This window comes from Thalia democratica, chromosome 7, assembly GCF_965202585.1.
Source record: "Thalia democratica chromosome 7, ktThaDemo2.hap1.1, whole genome shotgun sequence".
Taxonomy (NCBI): domain Eukaryota; kingdom Metazoa; phylum Chordata; class Thaliacea; order Salpida; family Salpidae; genus Thalia; species Thalia democratica.
This window is the reverse complement of record NC_139171.1, coordinates 43131461-43144462: the sequence shown is the minus strand read 5'-3', so window position 1 is coordinate 43144462 and position 13002 is coordinate 43131461. Positions and strand designations below refer to the sequence as shown.

The window sequence follows — 13002 nt, the reverse complement described above, 5'->3', positions numbered from 1 at the left end:
ATAGATAATAAAAGCTAAATTTTAGATTAATTATTTAGTTTTTTAAAAGTAGAAATTTTGTCAAGCAAGTAAAATTTATCATTTGTAGTTCCAACTGCCCTAATTATTAATTTTGAAAAAAGATTAATTTCTGTTAAGAGAAAATATAAATTAAAAAAATTAATTGATTAAATAAAAAATTTCTAAACTGAATTACTTTACATGCTTACAGATTAATGATAACTAAGCTAGTTTTAAACAGATATAGAATGTAATCTTTAGTATCATTAAGTCATAATAATGAACAAAGTTGTATATTTTATAAAATTACTCTAAATTTTCTTACAGCATAAGAGCTTAAATATTTATAGCACACAAAAATGTTAAAGTTTTATATTGAAATATTTTTAAATTCTCTTCAGACTGAACAGTCCTGAGATACTGTACAAATAAATCTTGATAAGCTCAATAGTTTAATTTAAAATCTTAGCATGCTTGTGTTGCTGAAGATCTCTTTTAGAATAAAGTATTAATTCATCACAAAATAATTTAAAACAAAATATTGATTTTATCTTTTGGGCTCAAGTTGATAACTCAGATTGTTGCACTTACAAATAAAAGTATACCAAAGGTCATAAACTACTAAAGATATTTATTCTTATGTGAAAGATAAGCTGTTTTATTTTTAAATATAATCTTAAAACAAATTTGGGTACTAAACTCAAATAGTTCTCAAAAAAAATAATCAAGTAGTTAAAAAAAACAATAGAAAAAAATTATACAGTAAATCTTCCTTTAATGTACCAACATTTTCTACCTTAAAAAAAAAAAACATATGTTTCTGTGTGTTAACGAATTTACACACTTCAACTGGGTTCTATAAAAAATAAATACTGTAATGGAAGAATAGAAGCTGAAGTAGGTGTATACATGTTTTCATTAAAATGAAAATAATTACTACAGGTTTTTAGAGGTTGAGGGCATAGGGGGATAAATAACTTTTTTTTTTAAATTTAATCTAACTTAACTAATTTGTTTTTACTAAGCTACAAGATGTTTTTTACAGATTTAAAAAATTCAAAATAATTTTTGAGATATAGCAGGTCAAAGTCAGAGGCAACAATAGGATTCTTATGGGAGGCACAAAATAAAACAGCAAATAACTAGAAATCACTAAAAATCTATCTCCTCCTAGGTTTTTTTAGATAACTACCTCAAATTTTCAGGAAATGTTCCTTGCAATATTTAGAAAATTCTGTCCGAACAAAAAAATTAAAAAATTAAAATTTTATGATAAAAAAACAAAAAGAAACTCTTTTTTTTTTTTTTTTATATAAATTTTTTTTTTTTAATTAAAAAAAAATTTTTCTGTCAGAATTTTCTTAAAGTATCAAGGAACACTCCCTAAAATTTTTAGGTAGTTATCTCAAAAAACGTAGTAGAAGATTGATTTTTAGTGAAATAGTCTATTTTTGCTGTTTTAGTTTGTGCCTCCCATAAGGAACCTATTGTTTGTAAGTGGGAAATCACATAAATAGACAGCACAAAAAAAATAGCTTCCTGCCTTTTACCACTATGGTATTTACATTTTTCTGAAAACAACCCCTATGTAGATTGTATGGGACCTTAAAACTTTGACCTTTGAGTTTTTGGCTGAAATTTTGTTACAAGCAATCATCTTAAAAACACATTCTAGTTTTCAGACCATTTGAAGAAAGTTTTATTGAGGTATTTCTAGATTTTCTGTAGTTTTTTATCAATTTTCGTTATTTTTAAGTATTTTTGAAGAAACCAAGAAATTCCTCAGAAAAACTTTCTTCAAATTGTCTGAAAACATGTAGAACCTGTTTTGATGGCTACATGTAAAAAAAGTTTCTGCCAAAAACTTGAAGGTCACAATTTACATAGGGGTTGCTTTCAGAAAAATGTAAATAGTGTGATGGTGGTAAAAGGTAGGAAGCTAATTTTTTTGTGCTGTTTATTTATGTGATTGGTCAAAAAATTAAACTTTGCTGTACTACCAAATTTTAATTTTTGTTGGGCAACATATGCACCCTAATGACCATTGCAATATCGAAGCTCAGAATTGATTCATATACAAAAAAGACTGTATGACTACAAAATATAGTTTTCAAATAAAAAGTATCTGGTACAGTCAATAAACTTATCTGATTCTAATATTTTTATAACAAAAAAAAAACAGCTTAGTTACATATATTTAAAATTGTAAAATCTTCTTTTTTGTATCAATGTTTCCACTGGGTTTTGTTCTTGCTGTGTTCAAATTAGTGTTGGAACTTTAAGTCATCAAGTTACAATCAATTTTCTATTTAAAGTTGAATAAATATTTTACCTCATTTACTAAAATCATTGAAAGATTAAATAATTTTTTTTGACACGATTGCAATATAAGTTAGTGTTCAATTGTAACAATTCTATTATTTGTACAGCTTTTACACTTTAGATTATTTTTTATAGTTGCAAATATCTTTCGAACTAAATAGATTTATATCATGGTAATAAATGTATCTGCTAGAAAAACTTTTTTGAAAAACAGTTTTATCCAGGTTAGTTTGGTATAAAGTTTAAGAGCACACTGTTATTTTAATTAATCAATGAATTTATTATACTTTTGGATTTAAATAGGTTATATTAATTATTGCACTTAAATTATAAATTAGTTTCATTGATTTCATAAAACACTTTTATTATCAGTGTTATGAAGATATTTTAATTCATAAAAGTAAATTGAAGTATTTTTTTTGAAAATTAAAAAAACATTTTTGGTAATGCTTCTTAAGAAAGTTTTATTTTACTACAGTAAAGTTATATAATTAAAGTAAAACAAAAAAATAATGCAAAGTTAATTTTATTTTTATTAAATAAATCATTCTAAATAAAGTTTAAATAAAAAAATAGAATTTATTTCTTTTTCTATGTCAGTTAGAAATTAAGCAAATGTTATTGTTAATAAAATATGCTCTGGAGTATATATGTTATGTGGGTAGCTGTCTAAATTGAGCAAGTGTACAAAATTTTCACAGGGGACAAAATTGCACGAGTTCACAAAATTGCACAAAGTTACTTTTGCATAAAGACAATTTTGCATGGAGACAATTTTCCATGGGTTAATTTTTTTTTTAATCACTGTTACCCCTAACTCTTACTCTCGGTCAGTAGCTATTTTTTTTCTTAATAATTTTTTTTGTTTTTATTTATTTTTTCTTTTTAATATAATTTTTATGATTTTTATTTATTTTTTTATTTTTACTATCACTGTTACCTCTAACTGTTACCCTTGGTCAGTAACTTTTTTTTTTTTTTTTTTTTATTAAATATTTTTTTTATATTATTTCTGTTTTTTTTCTATTTTATTTTATTTTTAAATTTATTTACTCACGTGCAAAAGTGTAACTCATGCAAAGTTGTCTTTGTGCAATTTTTTTCCCTTGTGCAATTTTGTGCCCTTGTGCAATTTTGGCTTTGTGAAAATTTGGCTTTGTGCAATTTTGTGCTTTTGTGCAATTTTGTTCACGTTATTTAGTAAACTTGTGCATTTTTGTCTTTGTGCAATTTAGAGCAGTTCCCATGTAATGTATATTTTTAAAATTTGGTTATTCTCAAAATCAAAAGCTTAATATGTTACAAAGCTGCCACTAACTCAGACTATTTTAAAATTTTAGAAAAACTCCTTAACACTTGATGTCATATAATTTTTATTGCAATACTCAGATTAACTAGAAATAAATTTCAGAATTTAGAAATTAGTCTACCAGTTGTTTTTTTACGGTTTGTTATGAGATATAAGCAATGGAATTAATAAGTTTTAGGTTCTTAATGAAGGCGCAAACTAAACCAACAAAAAATAGAGTGTTTCATTAAAATGTCTCTCCTCTTGCAGTTTCTGAGCAATTCTTTAAAGCTTTCTCAATGTAGTTATAAATAAAATTTGGGCAACTTGTAGGATACATATTTTTAAGTTTCATTTTTAAGTTCTTAATTAAAATTAAACAAAAAAACTTTTTTTTTTACTTATACTTGTCATAAATAAAAAGAAAGTCAAAAATCTGCTACTTACAAGTTGTTTGTAATGTTGAAAACAACATTTCCTGAAAACTTTAGTAAATTGCTTTAAAAATGAAGTAGTAATTTATTTTTGCTAAGAAAAATTTCTAAAGCATATTTTATGTCAGAAACTTTTTACAAAACTAGTAATATCTCAAAATTTATTATTTTTGTTACATAAAAAGTATCTTATAGTAATTAGTTTAACCTTTAAAAAAAAAAGTCAATACCAATTTTTACAAACTAAAGTTCTTTAAAATCTCAGAATATTTAATTTTTCTAACAATTTAATGACACTCCTAGTATTTTAAAATATATAATCCTGATTAAAAAATATATTATATTATAAACTAAATAAACTAACCACCTTTCTGTACACAGAAAGGATAACTAATTAAGGCCATAGGGGGGAGGTCCAACATTTTTATTTACAAAAATTAACTTTGGCTTTTATATGAAAGCTTCAACTACAAACTACAAGCCAGTTTTTATGGAATTAAAAAATATCATTTAACTTTTGAGATATTTAATTTTTGTAAAAGTTTTCCAATATAAGCATATGGACTGCCAATTTTTTGGGGTTAATTTTCTCGAAAATTTTAAAATTCACTAAAAATCTATCTCCTCCTTCATTTTTCAAGCAATCTTCTTTAAATTTTCAGGAAATGTTCCTTATAATAAAAGGAAAAAAACGTTACTTTAGAATTTTAGTAGTTTAAAAAAAAAAAAATTATCACAAAAATTAAAAAAAAAGTTTTTTTTTTTCAGAAAAAAAATAATTCCAAAGTAACGTTTTTTTGTCATTGTATAAAGATTAGACTGTAAAAGTTTAAAGAAGATTGCTTGAAAAATGTAGAAGAAGATAGATTTTAAATGAAATAGTCTTTTTTTGCTGTTTTAGTTTTCCCTTCCTATAGGGAACCTATTATGCGGCCCGAATTTGAATGGTCATATCTCAAAAAAAAAATTGAATTTTTTAAAACAATAAAAAGCATCTTGAAGCTTAGAAAAAACTATATAAAATAAGAACAACTTGTAAAAAACATGGTTTACCCCCCTATGGCCTTAACTTAAAATATTTCTTAAGATAAATAAATATTTTAGTTTTTTAAAGTGGATGTTTTTACAGAAGGTAGATAATGTTTATTATACTAGTGCTGTAAGTATATAAAGTATATAGTACACATAATAAACAAATAGTTTTTAAAAAAATATTATGCTTAAAAAGCAGTAAAGTTAAAGCTATTGTTAGCAACATATAAAGATGCTAAAGTTGTTAACTTGTATTGCAAAAAGCAAATAAGTTTTCATTATTAGTCTACTTGACAGATAAGGCCATAGATGCCAACATTTGAATCTTAAAATATTTAATTTTGATCAATTAAACATCAGAATCCAACCAAAATTATTTTTTATTAATTTCTACTGGATCCAGATCTTTAATCTAAACTGATGTCAGACTAGAACTAGATAAGATCTTTTTTAAAATTAAGATCCAGCGAGAACTAAAATAAAATATTTTTTTCAAATAAAAATCCAGATCTTGGCAAGCTATAACTTATGTGTCAGGGTTGCTACACACTTAAGCTACTAAGGCTAACTTAGAATCATTTAAAATTTTATAAAACCTTATATAATTACAAATTGAATAAATGTCTAAAAAAGATTTATATAACAATATGCAGATGTTCAAAATATTAAACTTTTAATATGTTTGTTAAAAAAGATCAAAAAAAAAACACATTTTTTGAAATATAATAATATTAATTTATTTATAATTACATTTTATTTTACTTAAGTTATTAAAAACCTTATTAAATAATCTTTTACTTAATTTGTTTTAATTATTATAAATCATAATAACAAATTAAACAGTATTCTTTCTTTATTAAACCTGTTTATGTTTGTTAACGGGTTAACACACTTCAACAGTGCTCTGTAAAAAACTAAATACTGTAAGGAAAGAATAGAAGCTAAAGTAGGTATTTATATGTTTTTATTAGAAATAAAAATAAATACTATAGATTTATAATAGATACAATACATAATGTTAAATCCAAATGTTATAAATCTATATAATATTAATATTTGTAATTATTAAGTCTAAATTAGATAAAGTAAAGTATAAATACAAAATAAAATAACAAATCATAATATAAAGCAACTTACATGAAAGTCAAGAAATACTGATTCAAAATATTTAATCGTTACTAATCATTCGAAAAAAACATTTAATAATTACGTCACAATATTATGCTGTTATATATCAACATTAAAACAAGTCACTTATCTTAAATTACAAACTAGATAATTGACTTGTTTTAATGTTAATATATAAAAGCGTAATACTGTGAGGTAATTATTAGATGTTTGCCACACTCTCAGGTTAATTTTAGTACAAAAAATATTGAACCTTTATGACCGTGATATTTTTATAGTTTTTATGAATTAAAACATGTGAGTTTTATAGATTTTTGTAAGCACAAAGTGTACAAACACACTAAAGTCATATACTTTTTTTTTATTAGATAGAGTTTTTATTAAATAAACTAGTTTAAAGCGGAAAATAAGGTAAGTTCCTCAGGCGGTTTTTTTTGTTTTGAAGAGTGGCAATTTGTATTTGTTATTTTATCTTTTTTTATTTCTGTATATGTACTATATTTTTTACTATTAGTTTTATAGCTAAGAAATGCAAAAAATAACAAAAACAATTAAAGTCAAACTTTTAAAAAAATTTAGTTCTTTATATTTATATACCATTTGCAACTTAATATGAATAAGTTATTCATTTTGTTTTTTATATTTTATTACACAAAGCTTTTCAAAATCATACAAGATTTCTTAGTCAAGTGATAAATTTTAAATGAAATTTGAAAAAATGTTTGTTAATTGAGTAGCTTGAAAAATAACTTAAAATTATGACGTAAGAATAAATTAAAATAAATACAAAAATTAGAAATTCAGTAATTAAAACTAAAGGTATGTTTATTAATAGATTGTTAATTTTAATTTTAATGCTACTTGCGTATTTAAGTTAGGTCGCTCTTCCTCAATCAATATTGATTCCAGGCTGTAAAGTTCACTTTTCTTACATCGTTTTAAAATTTTAAAATTTTGAACAATGTCAGAGTTTTGACAGGATGTGCAATTAAAAAGATGTTTAAATATTGCGCTGTTATTATCTGTTCCGCAGTGGTCTGTAATTCATCGGAATATTTGCCGTGATGTTTCTCCAATGTAAGAGATGCTCTGATCTGCAGAGCAGGTATATTTATAAATAACATTTGCGTCAAAAGAAAATTACCAATTACAAACAAATTCAAAAACAAAACCTCTATTCTACACAAGGTATGTAGATGATATATTCGTAGTCACACAAGACCAAACTGAATTAACAAACTTCTATTATGAAATGAATACTCTACACCCAAACTTAGAATTCACTTTAGAAAGATCCGTTGACGGAAAACTACCGTTTCTCGACACTGAAGTAAAACAAATATCAAACCAACTACACACAAATGTGTACAGAAAATCAACAGACACAGGTCTAATTATGCAATATACTAGTATTTGTCCTAAATCTTGGAAACTCAGTTTAATAAACTTTTATCTAAACAGAGAGCTTAATATATGCTCAAATTTTACCGCTTTTAAAGATGAACTTACAAAAATTAAAATCTTATTACTCAAAAATCAGTATTCCAATAAACCTTATAGAGTCCAAAATCAACAAATTTCTTGAAGCTCACAAAATTGACAATTCAACATTTAAACAAAATGAAAATATTAACACAAAAAATGAAAAGAAAACAAAAACCAAAAACTACGCTTATTTCACAACAGGTTCACGTTGGAAGTTGTTCAATAAGATTCCAAAAACGAATAGCATCCATATTTCAAAAACACAACATTAGTATTAAACCGGCCTACACCAGCAAAAAGGTTTCTGACTACTTCAGCAACAAAAGTAAATGCTCGGAAGTATTTGACGCAAATGTTATTTATAAATATACCTGCTCTGCAGATCAGAGCATCTCTTACACTGGAGAAACATCACGGCAAATATTCCGACGAATTACAGACCACTGCGGAACAGATAAAAACAGCGCAATATTTAAACATCTTTTTAATTGCACATCCTGTCAAAACTCTGACATTGTTCAAAATTTTAAAATTTTAAAACGATGTAAGAAAAGTGAACTTTACAGCCTGGAATCAATATTGATTGAGGAAGAGCGACCTAACTTAAATACGCAAGTAGCATTAAAATTAACAATCTATTAATAAACATACCTTTAGTTTTAATTACTGAATTTCTAATTTTTGTATTTATTTTAGTTTATCCATACGTCATAATTTAAAGTAATTTTTTAAGCTACTCAATTAACAAACATTTTTTCAAATTTCATTTAAAATTTATCACTTGACTAAGAAATCTTGTATGATTTTGAAAAGCTTTGTGTAATAAAATATAAAAAACAAAATGAATAACTTATTCATATTAAGTTGCAAATGGTATATAAATACGTTCAAAAACCTTCTTATAATTGTAGTTCTTTATACATTTTTAGATCTGCTTGCCTCTTTGTGCATTTGTTGGATTGTTTATGTTGTATACTTCAATTTCTTCATCTAGCTTTTATGAGTTAAGCAAGCAAGTATACCAAGCAGATTCTAAAATTCTATCAGGTTAGCCAAAACAAGTTTTTATTTTTATTTATCTAATAGTTTCAATAAAAATAATGACGTCTTGGAGATAAAAGCTTCAATAATATTACAAAAAGTCTACCCTACCTACTTTATTGAAAGCTTTTCTAAGATCAACAAATGCAAGATACAAAGAAATATTTTGTTCATTGCATTTGTCTTGCAGCTGTTGTACAGAAAATAGTATAAATTGTAGAACATTTAAACCTAAATCTTCATTATTTCTTGGAAAATACTTTTTTAGCTAGCTTATTCAGACTAGATAGAACTACATGTGCAAAATCTTTATTGGCAATTCTAAAGAAACAGATTTATCCTTTGGTGTTTTCAATATAACCTAGAACCCTGGTTTTTAATACAAAATTATTATCTTAGTGTCACACATGTGTTGTGGACTCATTTCTTCTCATCTACCTAACTAGATATCTTGTCATGATGGTGCAATTAGGTTGATATGCTGTCACTCCCTAGTGCTTTCCAAAGAGAGCCATCTGAGTAATAGTTTTACCAAGATGTTTAACTGTTGGTTTACTATCCTACTTGGGTCTTTTTGACAATTGACAAAAGTCTTAATATGATTTTTCTCGATAAATGATTCTAAGGCATTTATTTATATACTTTTTTAGAAAAAGGTAAGTATTGCATAAAATTACAGTTCTTAATCTGTTAATAATACATTAAGACACTCAAAACATAGTTAAAGTGCTGTATTTTAATAATAATTTATTATTTTTCAAAGTTAGTGTGCATAGAATTTATTTTCCATCAACTACTGTTAACAGCTTTCAAAAATGTTTTAGACTAATGGTATAGACCAGTGGTTCCCAACCTTTTTGATGCCCCGCACCCCTAAAATCTCTTAATTTGATCTCGCACCCCTAACACTATATACTTAATTATTTATTAATAATTTTATTATAATTTCATTGATTTCATGAATTAATAATTTGTACTTTAATTTTTATGATAGTGTACTATATTAAGAAAAATAAAACACTTGGAAATTTAAAAACACAACAAACTATATTCGAACAAGTTTTATCTATTTTTTATAAGGTAGAAAACATCAGAACTCACTCTTCCCTTCGCAACGATAAACGTTTTATGAAGGTCAAGCAAGTGAGTTTGGAGTTCATCACTTGTAATTCTACCTGCTCATTTTTAAACAAACTAAAAAAATTAATTACTTTTTAATTAAACGAAAAAAACACTAATCTATCTTTATAAAAAACATTTTTTTTTTCAAGTAACATTAACAAAAAACTAAACTAATATTACATATTTAATAAAAAGTCCTAAATGACACCTCATTATCCTCACAAGGTATTTAACAAACTATTAAAATACTATTCATGCAATATTGTTTTGAAAAGATTAAGGACTCAATTTTAAATCTACTCTAAAGTTAATGACTTTTTTGTTCCTGTTTATTGTACAAAACTTTCTGAAAACGTGGCATTTTGTTGCTGATGGCAATTCGCATGTCTGCCTGTGCATTCAAACGGTTTCTTGATTTAGTTTTTATAGACAAAAGAGTACTAAATCCAGACTCACACAAGTAAGTCGTTGCGAATGGAATGAGAGTACTTAGTGCTTTTTCACTAAGTTTTGGAAACATATTCATTGAACAACACCAATATTGCTCAAGAGTTTTGCTTTCAAACTGCATTTTGATAAAACGGTTCATGCATAATTCAATAAGTTCATCTTTTAACGATTCATCATCGGACATGTGATTTAAATTAAAAGAATATGGATTTATTATCCATTCTTCAGAAATTTCCAGTTCTCCTACTTTAAAATATCCGTCAAAAGACTTGGATAGTATTTCCAAATGGTTCATAATTTCTTCACGCACACTTGGAACGAAACACTCGTCTTCATCAGTCACTTCTTCGAGTAATGGAAAGTTTGATAAATTTCCTCTTTCAACTCGTCGACACCAGAGATTTAACTTTTTTTTAAAAGCGTTTATTACTTCACGACATTTTATAACATTTTCATTTCTCCCTTGCATGGAAACACTCATGTCATTCAACCGGCTGAAAATGTCGCTTAAGTAAGCTAGTATTTGAATAAACTCTTTTGACTCCATTTCTTTGAATTGGTCATAGTTACGTTCCTTAAGAAAAACTTTTACTTCTTTCCTCAATTCAAAAAAGCGCGTTAAAGCTCTTCCACGTGATAGCCAGCGGACCTCCATATGGAAAAGTAAAACTGAATGTTCACTACCATAGTCTTGACACAAGGACTTAAAAAGACGGTGATTAAGAGCACGACCTCTTATCCAGTTGATTGTCCTCACACAAATATCAAGGACATTTTTAGATTTCGAGGGCAATGTTTTTGATGCCAAGGCATGTCGATGAAGAAAACAGTGAGTACCCAGCAAATGCGGAATATCCTGTTTTAACAAAGCAAAAAAACCAGATTTATTTCCCAACATAGCAGGGGCACCGTCAGTACATACAGAACCAATAACTTGCATGTCTAAGTCATGTTTCGCAAAAAAATTCTTGACACATTGAAAGATGTCTTTTGCTTATGTAGTTCTCTTCAAGTCTTCACAAAATAAGAAATCTTCTTTTATCAAACCATCATGCACATATCTCACTAGTACAATCAATTGACTGCAATTTTCAACATCAGTTGATTCGTCCAACTGGAGAGAGATTTTTAAAGAACTAGCTTTGATTTCAGCTATGACTTGATCCAAAACATCCGAACTTAAATCTTTAATTCGACTTTGAATAATATTATTAGATAGCGGCACTAACTCAAGCTTTTTTGAAGCTTCTTTTCCAAGAACATCTTCTGTCATTTGTAACACACATGGCTTTATCAACTCTTCAGCAATTGTATGAGGCTTTTTGGATTTAGCTACGTTATACGCCACATGGTAAGAAGCCAATAAAAGAGATTTGCCAGCAGATACAAAACCGAACTTTGGAAGTGTTCCTTGTGATTCATAGCGGATCCTTTTAGATTTTAATGACTCAAAGTCTTGACCTGAAATATCTGCTCCACCATGTCGTTTGTTAAAATGTTCTTGCAATTTAGATGGCTTCAAATTTGAGTTCGAAAATACAATGTTACATAACATGCATTGCGGTTTTTGCAGGCCTTCAACTGTTTCAGTGCAAGTAAAACCAAACTGAACATAACTTTCATTCCACTTCCTTATCTTATACATGATTGAGTACTAATTAAATAAACTGTACTGTGTAAAAAAATAAAAAAGTCGATTACTATGACATTTTTTGTCATAAAATTTATACTAAAACAATACTTCAGCCTATGACTTCGTCTAGAAAAGTAATAAATATTAGGCTTAAACTTAACTTTTTTATACATTTTGTTATGAATATATGTACTTCTTAAAATATAAAAATAAGCTGTTCTAAGTTAAGCTTATGTAATGTATTATTTTCAAAATTATTTGCAGCTAGGAGGTTTCAAAATAAAAAAAGGTTTGAGTTAAAACTTTTAAAATTTAAAAGATTTTAGTCTTAAATTGTCAAAAGATAGGTATAAAAGCAAATACAAAAAAAGTTTGTATGCTTACAACATAAATAGAAAAAAGTAGATTGAAAAAGGTAAACGGTTTAAGTTCAAAAAAGGTATGAATAGAAATAAAGTTGATGCATTGAATACTTTTGCTGTTCTATAAAGATTGGTTTCAGTAAAGCTAAAGACAAGTTTTCTAAAATGGTATAACATACAGTAGTAGCTGTAAACTTTACAATTTATTGATGTTAAATCTTTGAGCACCACTTTCTGCACAACTAATCTTTATAAAAGATTACATTATAAATGTAATAGACTTAAAAGAACCTGTTCTTAACAGCTAATAAAAAACTTGCTGAAGATACTAATTGTTATCTAAGTATTTCAATTAAAAGAGATGCTAGCTCATTAACTGTTTTAAACAATTAATGGGCAGTTAAGAAAATAAAATATTTAAAGATGATTAAAGTTCACAGGTGTAAAACTCTAAGAAAGCTTTACTGAAATGTTAATTCTAAACTAACAGCTATCAAATGAAATTAGTTAAAATAATTTACTTCTAGAAATCCGCTCTTGCTGTATGACGTATTAATAAAATTAATTTATTCAGAAAATGAGCGCCAACTTTTTTTTATAACAAAATGTACTTTTTAACTTTATAAACTTTATCAAAGAGTGAAAATCTCCTTATTTGTCATACAAAAAATAAAAGCCATCTCGCACCCCCTGGAATGCTGTCTC

The 13002-nt window shown here is 26.3% G+C and overlaps 1 protein-coding gene across 3 annotated transcripts in view; it reads left to right on the top strand.

Annotated features, from left to right (window-relative positions):
• The first annotated feature begins 481 nt into the window (after window positions 1-481).
• Window positions 482-13002, top strand: part of LOC145840272 (xyloside xylosyltransferase 1-like) — a 31323-nt gene continuing 18802 nt past the window's right edge. Inside the window, exons 1-2 of one of the 3 annotated variants that reach the window (XM_082947468.1) lie at window positions 482-610; window positions 8619-8736. In XM_082947468.1, the coding sequence (XP_082803594.1) occupies window positions 8655-8736 (82 nt within the window). In that variant the 5' untranslated portion in view covers window positions 482-610; window positions 8619-8654. Of the gene's footprint in view, window positions 611-2427; window positions 2547-5917; window positions 6027-8618; window positions 8737-13002 lie in introns of those variants that run through there. The other 2 variants (XM_082947467.1, XM_082947469.1) reach the window with 2 other exon arrangements.